The following is a 10,584-nucleotide window of genomic DNA, read 5'->3' as shown; positions in this document are numbered from 1 at the left end:
ATCCAAACATTGATGGATGAGCGTAAGAGCTTGTTGGTCCTTCTTCCGCAACTTTTGCAGAGCCTCCTTTTGATTAGGACTCAACGAAGCTTCATCTCTAGGCTCCTCATAGCCTTTCTCTACGATCTCCCATGCATCTTGAGATCCAAGCAAAGCCCTCATTCGAATGCACCAATTCTCATAATTCTCCTTTGTCAAATGCGGAAATTGAAACGGAAACGTTGAGTTGGCCATCTTCAGGATCTAGAAAAGACTGGCCCTCTGATACCAGTTTGTTGGAGGAGAAAAACTGATATTCTATTCTAGAGAGAAGAGAGGAGAGACTATTTCTGAAATTTCTCTAAGTGAATTACTTCTCAAGTGGCTTGCTTTGTGCCAATGCATACATGGGTATTTATAGGCTTGTAGATTCACCTAGCATTTACTCTAATACATGAACTTCCCTAGTACACAAATACCCAAGTACATGAATATCTCAAATACATGAATCTCTAAATACATGAATCTCCAAATACATGAATTACTTCTTTCAAGACGAACCTAGACTTTAGTTCATCAATATACTAAAAAATAATTTTATTTAAGTTTATTATTCAACAGGAATGGCATCTAGGGTTTTGTCAATAGGGTTTGGATCTCCCACTGCACCGCCATTACCATGAGCTTCACCGCCACCGCAAGCTTTAGCAGAAGTCTCGTGGATGAGAGCACTGTAAATGTGGGCAGAGAGTTCGTAGGGTGCGGGAACGTATACAGGGACCCACTTTACATGCATGTCCGCAGCCATATCGCAGCCAAAGACCAAGAAAGCATCGTTCAAGATGCAGGTGATCTTTTGCTGCCCAGTCTCAGCCACCGCCATATCCATGCCTTTCCGGAAGCTCTCAGGTGTTGCCTCAAGGAACAGCTCCAGTTCCTCGAGGGGATTCCCGGGAGTGAGGACATGTTCCTCTGGCACGCCATCCGCAACATCGTAGGATTTAAGGTTGTGTGGGAGGTGAGCTCCTGAGGTGGCAGAGAGGTTTTGGTTGGATTTGGCAGTGTTGAGGAAGGAGAACCGCACGTCAGGGGCGGCCGATGCTAATCTGGAAGCTAGGTTGAGTAAAAGCCAGGGATGGCAGCCAAATGGAAATGCCAAAACTGCAACATGCTGATTTTTTCCTGAGCTTTGACTCATTTTTCTTGGCTTGATTTGCTTCTAGATACTAGATAATATTAGTGTAATTGGTATTCCATGTGGGTATGCATTCAAGAACCGAGAGAGATCTATAAGATATATTAATAGCATCATACATTCCAAACTCTTCTGTCGGCAATTAATATTATTTGGTACTGAATGGTAGCTTTAAACCTAAGTCTGACTGGTAGCCATAGTTAGGTAAGCACTCCCGCCAACTAACACTCTTGGCAATTAATATTATGGAATTTGATCGACGAAGTGAAATTCGGGGTGGGCAACGGGGCCACGCACCCCGCTGACCCGCCCCGTTCGTCCCGTCCCCACCCATGTCGGGCGGGAGTTTTGGCCCGCACAGCGGAGTGCAGGAGCTCCTCCCGCACTCCAAGAAAGCTGCGGAGGCGGGGGATGGAAGGAGTGAAGCCCCGCTCTGCTTTTCCCCCGCGCCGCTTTATATATATATAAATTAAAATATTTTATATATATATAAAAAAAAAAAAAAAACCCATAAGTAAAGTGAAACGGCGCCATTTTGTCATGAACAAAACGGTGCCGTTTCACTTAGGGACTTGGTAACTGGTAAGCCTTAACTAAAAGTGAAACGGCGCCGTTTCACTTTTAGTTAAGGTTCCCCCCCTCCCCGTGTCTATTTCCCTTCCCATTCCAGAGACCTTCTCGAACTCTCCTCTCTCACTCTCCTCTCTCGCGCTCTCTCACTTCTCAGTCTCGCAGTGCCAGTCTCTCTCGAATCGAATCGAATCGAATCTCTGTCTCGCACGACTGCACGAGCAGCACCACCGCCGCCACTTCTCCGTCTCCGTCTCTCACTTCGAATTCGCCGCCACTCAAAGATAAGAAATCCGAAACCCATTCTTTTTTTTTTTTAGTTTTAGATTGGAGATTGGAGGAAGGTTGGATTAAATCGGAGATGGAGGATGGGAAAATTGTGAACTTGTGTGCTGTGGAGAAATTTGTACATGTGTTTGATTCGTGTGTTTGTTTGTACTTTGTGTGTTTATTTGTTTTTGTTGTTGTTTTTTTTTTTTTTTTTTTTTTTTTTTTTTTTTTTTTTTGTAGATTGGAACCCTAAATCAATTTAGGGGTTCAATCCGAAACCCTAAATTGAGTTAGGGGTTTCAATTGAAAACCCCTAATGTTTTTTTTTAAAAAAATAGATAAATTTGAAATTCACATTAAAAAATAGCAAGTTAGAAATATTCGGAAAAAACATAATAATACACCGGCCTACAGCTTTTTTATAATTATTTTACTATTTAAAAGGTCCATAAATTAATATGATTGATTACTTATAATAATAAAAACTAATATGATTGTACCACTTCATTAAAAAGCATTTTCAATCTTACATAATTATTTTACTATTTAAACATAATAATACACCTGCAGTTTTTTTATAATTATTTTACTATTTAAAAGGTCCATAAATTAATATGATTGATTACTATTTAGCTAGTTTATATTTATAGGGTACTCAAGGCAAAAACCATATTAATGCATACCACAGTGTTAAAGCAAGATTAATATATATATATATATATATATATATATATTTATATATATTTGTTTGTTCACGAACGAACGCTAGCTTCTGGAGATCAGTCCAAATTAAATAAAGTTACCGCTAAGCTGAGAAGATGATCAGAATCCATAGAAATAAATGAAAAGGTTTAAAATTATGTGATGGAAAGAGAGCTAGCTAGCTGATCAATTAATGAAGCTTATATAATTAATTGTCTCAACCAATATTCCCACTTCTTGTCCCGTACGCACATATAATTGAAAATAGTGACACATATAATATATATAGTTTCTTATGCAATTAAAAGCTGGTAGATCATGCATGCATGTACTGCATGACCTCCAGCCCAATAATTGAACCATTATTATTAGCGCCTAAAATTGAAGTAGTTGATCTTATTATTATTATTATTATTATTATTATTATTTTTTAATAACCTCTCTCTCTGATCTCCCTCTCTCTCAATAATTAATATATATGTGCTAGCTATACATGCAAGTGCACGTACTAAACACTTCTTAATTAATGATAAAGGTTTGTTTACGTGAAGAAAGATAAGTTTATTAAATATTAAGTTTATTTAGAAACCAATGTTAATGGAAATAATAATGTGATTGATAAGTGCATGTTTGGAATTATGCCGTGTGTTGATTGATTTTATTATTTTTTATTGTGTTGTGGAATCAGAAATGTCTTCTCAAATAGATTTCACAGATAGCTCTCCCACCCCTACCAGCACCCATGCCCCTACCAGTACCCTACTCCAATCCCTGGAAGTGGGAATACACTTTGCCTCGCCCCTAAGCCCACATAAAGCAAGAAAACTGTTTTCGTAGTTTTGTCTCATTTTACCAAACTAGAAGGTGGTGACCCCAATAACCCCCAAACTAAATATAATTATTGTGGAAAAAAAATATGGATGTCACTATAGGAAACATGGTACATCCCAGTTAAAGGTCCATTTAGAGGAACAATGCAAGAAAAATCCAATATTAAGATCCTTACTGGAGAATAGTCAATCAAGACTAGAAATTGGATTGAAAAAAATGGCGGATGGGAGTAGTAGGGGTCCAACGTTGAAGGGGTTTACAAAGTATAATGTTGATGAGTATAGAAGGAAGTTCGCTCGTATGGTTATCATTGACGAGCTACATTTTCAGTTTGTGGATGGGAGAGGGTTTCAAGAATTTGTCCAAGAATTGAAACCTAGATTTATGCTTCATTCTCGCCACACTGTGGCAAAGGATATTAAAAAGATGTACTGGAAAGATAAAGATGTTTTGAGGGGCCAATTGGTGGGTTTGGAAGTTTGTCTCACTACCAATACTTGGACTTCTATCCAAAATTTTAATATATGTCTTTGTTGTCCATTTCATTGATTCTGATTGGATTCTTCATAAAAATATTATTAAGTTTTGTCAAATAACTTATCACAAGGGTAAGACAATTGGGAAGTCTTAGAGGCCTCAATAAAGGAGTGAGGGTTGACACGGGTTTTGACAGTTTCGATTGACAATGCCTCGTTTAATGATGTCGCCTTGGGATATCTGAAGACTTATCTTAGAGAGGCAAATAAGACATTCTTGGGTGGTGAATATTTGCATGTTAGATGTTCTGCACATATCTTGAATCTAATTGTGACTGAGGGATAAAAGATGTTGATAACTCGGTTGCACGAGTTAGACTGGCTTTGAAATTTGTGAGGTCTTCTCCTTCTAGATTGGAGAAATTCAAGATTGCTTCGAAGACTGTGGGCATAACATCAAAAAAGAGTCTTTGTAGTGATGTTCCTACCAGATGGAACTCAACCTTCTTGATGTTGGAGGCGGCCCAAGAATATAAAAAAGCCTTTCAATTATTGGGTGATGAAGACATTCAATATATCAAATACTTTGATGAGCACGTGGGTTTAAGATTGCCTAATGATGATGATTGGGAGGTAGTTGCTACATTTGTTGATTTTCTCGGGCTTTTTTATGATGTCACGTTGAAGTTATCTACTTCTTTGCACCCTACATCCTATGAATTTTGTCAACAAATATGTAAGGTGAAAGAAGAATTAGACGACATGTGTAGGGGTTCCAATCTAAGGATGAGGGGGATGGCATTGACCATGAGGGTCAAATTTGACAAGTATTTGGAAGATTTGACTAAACTAAATATTTTGTTATATGTGGCTACTATTCTTGATCCCCGTCTAAAAATTTCAGGCATATTATATGGTTTGAAACTTGCGTATGATCAGGCATAGACTGATCTTATTGGTGAGATGGCCCGAGATACCCTTATAGATTTTATGATGAGTTTAATGCAATTAAGGGTGGCACTGCATCTACTACACCTGCACTTATCCCAACACCTCCTCTAGACACCGGGGCAACAAAGAAGCATAGATTGACATGGACTAAGACTATCGCACATAATCTCGCACTAGTCCATCAATCTACGGAGGTGGTTTCAAAGTTAGACAATTATTTGTCAACGGATCTTATTCAAGATGATGATGATTTTGACATATTAGGATGGTGGAAGGCAGCATCAAAGAAATATCTCATCCTTTCTGAGATTGTCCGTTGTATGTTGGTCATCCCTATTAGCACCGTTGCCTCGGAGTCTGCCTTTAGTACCGAAGGGCGCATATTAGATCATTTCCGTAGTTCATTGTCTCCTACAACTGTGGAGGCATTGATATGCACACAGAGTTGGACAATAGGAAAGGATATTTATGTTCCGGATGTTTTAGATTTTAAAGAGACCGAGGAAGAGGGTGGTGATCAGTCTGGATCTGGACCATCTGGTAATTATTGTTTTTATTTTATTATTTTGATTTATTTATATTCATTTCAATTTCATCAGTATTAATTTTAGTATTGATTGTTGTAACAACACATGAGACGGCTCAGACAATGTCTACCTCCACTGCAATATGAATATGTGCTCAAGCCTCAAAAGAGTCAAAGACTACCCATCCGGCTGCCCCAAATGTCACAGTCAAAGACCCAAACAGCTCGCTTCTTTTTTTTATATTATTAATTTCTTAGAATATTGAATTTTGAATCAGATGTATGTAATATGTATTTGATTTGTAATTTTGTAATGTTGATACAATGTCTCTTGGACACTTTTTTCTTTGTAATTTTGTAATTGTTTAGACTTTCCATTTTGTTTTTGTAATAGCTTAGCTATTATTATAATTTATTAGTTTATTAGGTAGTAGACTTGTAGTTTATAGTAGTACTTCATTAGTCTTAATTATATAAAATTGTGTATGTATATATTATTTTCATTCATGATTCATGTAACTTTTTTTTTTAAACTTTTTTTTTTCTTTTTTCAAAAAAAAAAAGAAAATTTTCTATTTTATGGGCCCAAACATTTTAGGCCCATTTCATTGGTTTCTGGGCCAAAAATGGCCCAGAAACCACTTCTGGGCCTTTGGCCCAGTAGGGGGCGGACAGAGGACCCCCTCCACCCGCACCCCGTCATCCAGGACGGGGTCTCCCATCCATGTGGGGGAGGGTGGAGAGGCGGTGTCGCGCACGGGAGCGCAATGGCAGTGGGTTGGGTGAGGGAGACGCGGACGCACAGAAAGAGAGGGAGAGAAGGGTGTCGCGCGGGGAGCAGGGGAAGAAAGGAGAGAGAGAGAGAAAAAAGAAAAAGAGAAAAAAAGAAAAGTGAATAAAAGAAATGAGGTTCAATCCTCACCTCTTGGGTCACAACAATGATCCAACGAAAATGATTTTAAAGCAGCAAATCAATTAAAATAAATTAAACATAATGATACAATGAAAATAAATTAATTAAATCCCACAATCAATTAATTTAAAAAGAAGAACAATTTAAATGTACAAAAATAAATAAATATTAAGAAAACATAATAAATTAATTTTCACAATTTAAAGATCATAAAATAAACTATTTAAAATATCCGATAATTTTCAAACAAGAGAATAAATTTTTGAATTATTAAAAATAATCCTTTAGTGAAAATACACTAAAATATGAGATGTTACAGTATTAGCGACAAAATGTGGCACCGAAAAAAGTCCTTTTTCTTGTAGTGCTAGACCAAAATTGGTAAAACCAAAAGTGCCAGTTTAAGGGTGTAATCGGTGTATACATGTTCGGTTATAAAATATATCCAAAACCAGATCGAACTGGATTAATTATACCCCTAAGGCCAAACTTGTTAATGTGGAATATCATCTAAAATACTATAGGATATATTCTATCCAATTAAGAAACATATATGGTCATTAATATGATCAGAATTTAGAAAAAGCCAGAATCTATGTACGGGAAAAGGGCCCGATATGTAGCTTGAATATGATTAGAATCGAAAAAATCTGCTTCACAGCGTATTGTTGTAGGCATACAAAAAGTACGTTAATTGTTGTGCGTGTTTTGCATTCGTACTAATGGTCTCCAACAACTTGCACTAAGAAAATAAAAAAGGGGGCTCAATGTGGTTTGGATACCTCCGATATCCAAATCAAGACGAAGTGCATGTTTAGAGTATTTTGATTATGGTTGTAACAGTACAGTTTTGAATTTTTTTAGAATCGAACTATATATTGATTTTGAAAATTTAAGAATCGATACCAGACCAATTTACCATTGAAACCGAACTTTCAATTTTTTTAGTCTCGATCCAGGCCCATTTTTCGGGTTTTACGGATAAACAAAAACATACTCCAACAAAACTTTAACAAGTCGTTGACCCATATCCCTCAGTTTATAATATATTAATTTTATGGTATAAAATTAAAATTTATATCTTATATCAAAATTTAAATGTTATATTAAAAATTATAAGACTAATTTATGTTATATCATAATCAAATATTATATTAAGATTTATAAGATTAATTTTATGTATATCAAATATTATATTAATTTTGCGTTATAAGAATAGACATGAATAATAAGATTCTAACATATTCTATAAACTCACATTAAATTAACATGTTATATATATTTATATATATATATATATATATATTGTTGGGTTCCACATGCCACACATGCTATACTTTATGGACAATTTTAAGGGATCCAGAAAGGTGCACCATGAATTTTACGGATATGTGCAAATGCATTTTCTTTTTTCTTTTTCTTTTTTTTCAATCATTTTTTAAACACCTTTAAATATTTAAAAAAAAAATTAACAAACTCACTAAGAATCACTTGTTTAACCATTAAGTAAAGGGTGGTGCTAGACCACCGATAGAATTCCAGTGTATTTTTTTCTTTTTCTTTTTTAAGTTTTTTTTTATGTATTTTAAAATAATAATAATAATAATAATAAAATACAATATTAAAATATAAACAAACACAAATCCTAAAAAAAAAAAGTACCGGTCAGTTTGAGAGTGTCATTCTCGATTTCCCGAGCATTTTTCGTATTTTATACAAGAGTTCTGCTTTGCATCAGTCCGTCTATTGCTAAGGCTTTAACAGTCTCCAATAGAATTCCACCACATCAACAATTCGATACAAATTAAACAAGGAGCATCACACTAGATAAAACAGAAGTATTTCTGCAGAAACTCAACCTTGCCTTCGCCTTAAGCCAGTCGAACCTCAACCTCGGCATCACAAAAATCAGCTCTTGTCACCGTCGCCCACCGCCGCATGTCACCAGTTCGGTCACCCTCCAATAATTTCATAGTCAAGCACCATCTCCATTGCCCATCATCTCCCTTGGATTATCATGCCAGTTTTTTTTTTTTTTCTACTCGATTGTGTTGTCCTATTGTTTGCTTCTCTAGAAAAAAAATAAAAAAATCTTGTATAGAAACGATTAGAACAACTAATTTAGTCCATAAAGCTACAAATGTTCCACCCATTTCTCTATTATTTGCTCTGCATAGTCTTTTTTTTTTTTTTTTTTGCTCTGCTCGTAGCTAATAGATCTAAATCCCTTCGCAATCCCATGTTCCTAGCCCTCTTGTGCTCAGAATAGTTTGAAAAACCAACTTCCAAATAGCATTAGAAGACCACTTGATCAGAATCATGTGTATTTTAAAACCAATTGTTGCAGATAGAAAATCATGTGCAAAAAGGCACGGGTAGCAAAACAAAATCCACCACCATCGAATCGTTTCCTAACCAATCAAATTAAAAATTTTGAAAGAAAAAAAAATCCACTTGAGCAGATCGACAGTGGACATGTGAGGCATCCTCACTGGCGAGCAGATTAGCAATACTTGCCTTGTGAGGCTTCCTTTCTGGGAGAGGAGGAGGCTTTGGTGGAAGAGAGAGGGAGGGAGGAAGGGTTTTTCACGAAGGACATTCTTACAATTATCAGGTGTGGACAGGTATATGAGATTTGAAATAAAAGAACTACGTGACAAAATTTGATTGGATGACTGTTATTTGAGAAAAAGCAGACCGACCGGGGTCGGCTATAAGATTTCCTCTTCTTATAATGACATGGTTCGGTCTTACCTTTTCAATTTTAATATAATATTAGTAGATTATATAATTAGTATAACTATGTTATAGTAATATATAGTGAATTATATAGTGATATAGTATTTGATTATGTATGTTAGTGATAATATACTAGTGATAATATGTTAGTGTCTAGCTTATTTATATATTTGATTATATATGTTAGTGATAATATTATGGTTACATACACTTTTTATATGAGTGTATATTATCAAAATGTATAGAAATATATTTGCCAAAAAGAATATATATTATAATTTATTATGCTATAAAATATAAATGTATATATATATAGTTTATATTAATAACATATGATCAAATGTTTATGTTTAAAATTAAAATTTTATGTTATATTAATTTTATGTTATAAAATTTTTAATGTTAATGTTATATCAAATGTTATATTAAAATCTATAAGATTAATTTTATGTTATATTAATTTTATGTTATTAGATTATTATTATTATACATGAAAAATAAGATTTTAAAATTTAATTTTATATTAATTATCAATTTAGCATATAATATAAAATTATTTTACATATAATTATATAAATTATATATAATAAAATATTTTATATAATATATATGCACAAGTTCAGTTCGGTGTCAAAAAAATAAAAATCAGGCATGAATTAGTTTCGACCGATTTTGAGAAAAAATAAAACCGAGACCAGATCGAATCAAACTAGTTCATCTAACTGATTTTAATATTAGGATCGTTGAAAAACTTTCTTTAGATAATGTATATATACGAATTTCCCTAACTACTAATAACCTAACTTAAATAAAGCAACTAAGAGTAGAAAAACTATATATAAACTAAAACTAAAAGAATTTAATATTTTAAATTAAACCAAAATTTTAAAAACAATTAAATTAGAAAAACTTAATTAAACATTCTCCAAACAACAAAAAGTAATTATATTAAAAATTTAAACGAATAAAAACTGAAACAAAACAAAACAAAAAAAAATGGAAATGTACAAGCCAGTCTGAGGGGAAATTCTTCCCGTTACCCTCCAAGCCAGTTTTTCCTTTTTTTAGTTTTTTTTGTCTGGTCTCACTTTATTTTATCTTTTTCTTTTTGTTAAATGGACAATTAATCCTACATATTCACCAGTATGCAAAAAAAAAAATTTGTTTGGATTTTGAAGTTACACCCAATACTTCTAAAATCTTTCAAAATTTGCAATAATATCTTACTTTATAAAAAAAATGTTAAAATTCTAATGTGATCTAAACAAAAGTCTACACATGATACGAAACTATTTTCAAAATAACTACAATATAAAAAAAAATCAATTAAATTTATTTATTGAATATAATAAATTCTATATTCTCATCGTCATCCAGCTTAGACAATGACAATACTCTCTCTTCGACAGGAACGGGAAACAATCCCTTTTCT

General features: G+C 34.0%; 1 protein-coding gene across 1 annotated transcript; it reads right to left on the bottom strand.

Annotated features, from left to right (window-relative positions):
• Positions 1-589: 589 nt before the first annotated feature.
• Positions 590-1,177, bottom strand: LOC121253547 (anthocyanidin 3-O-glucosyltransferase UFGT-like). The gene has a single exon (XM_041153549.1). The coding sequence runs from the start codon at positions 1,175-1,177 to the stop codon at positions 590-592; it is 588 nt and encodes a 195-aa protein (XP_041009483.1).
• Between the last annotated feature and the right edge of the window lie 9,407 nt (positions 1,178-10,584).

This window comes from Juglans microcarpa x Juglans regia, chromosome 2S (genome assembly GCF_004785595.1).
Source record: "Juglans microcarpa x Juglans regia isolate MS1-56 chromosome 2S, Jm3101_v1.0, whole genome shotgun sequence".
NCBI lineage: Eukaryota > Viridiplantae > Streptophyta > Magnoliopsida > Fagales > Juglandaceae > Juglans > Juglans microcarpa x Juglans regia.
This window is presented reverse-complemented; position numbering and strand designations above follow the sequence as displayed.

Bases quoted from the DNA above. Each gene is read 5' to 3' on its own strand.
- LOC121253547 (XM_041153549.1), bottom strand. From the start codon at position 1,177: ATGAGTCAAAGCTCAGGAAAAAATCAGCATGTTGCAGTTTTGGCATTT.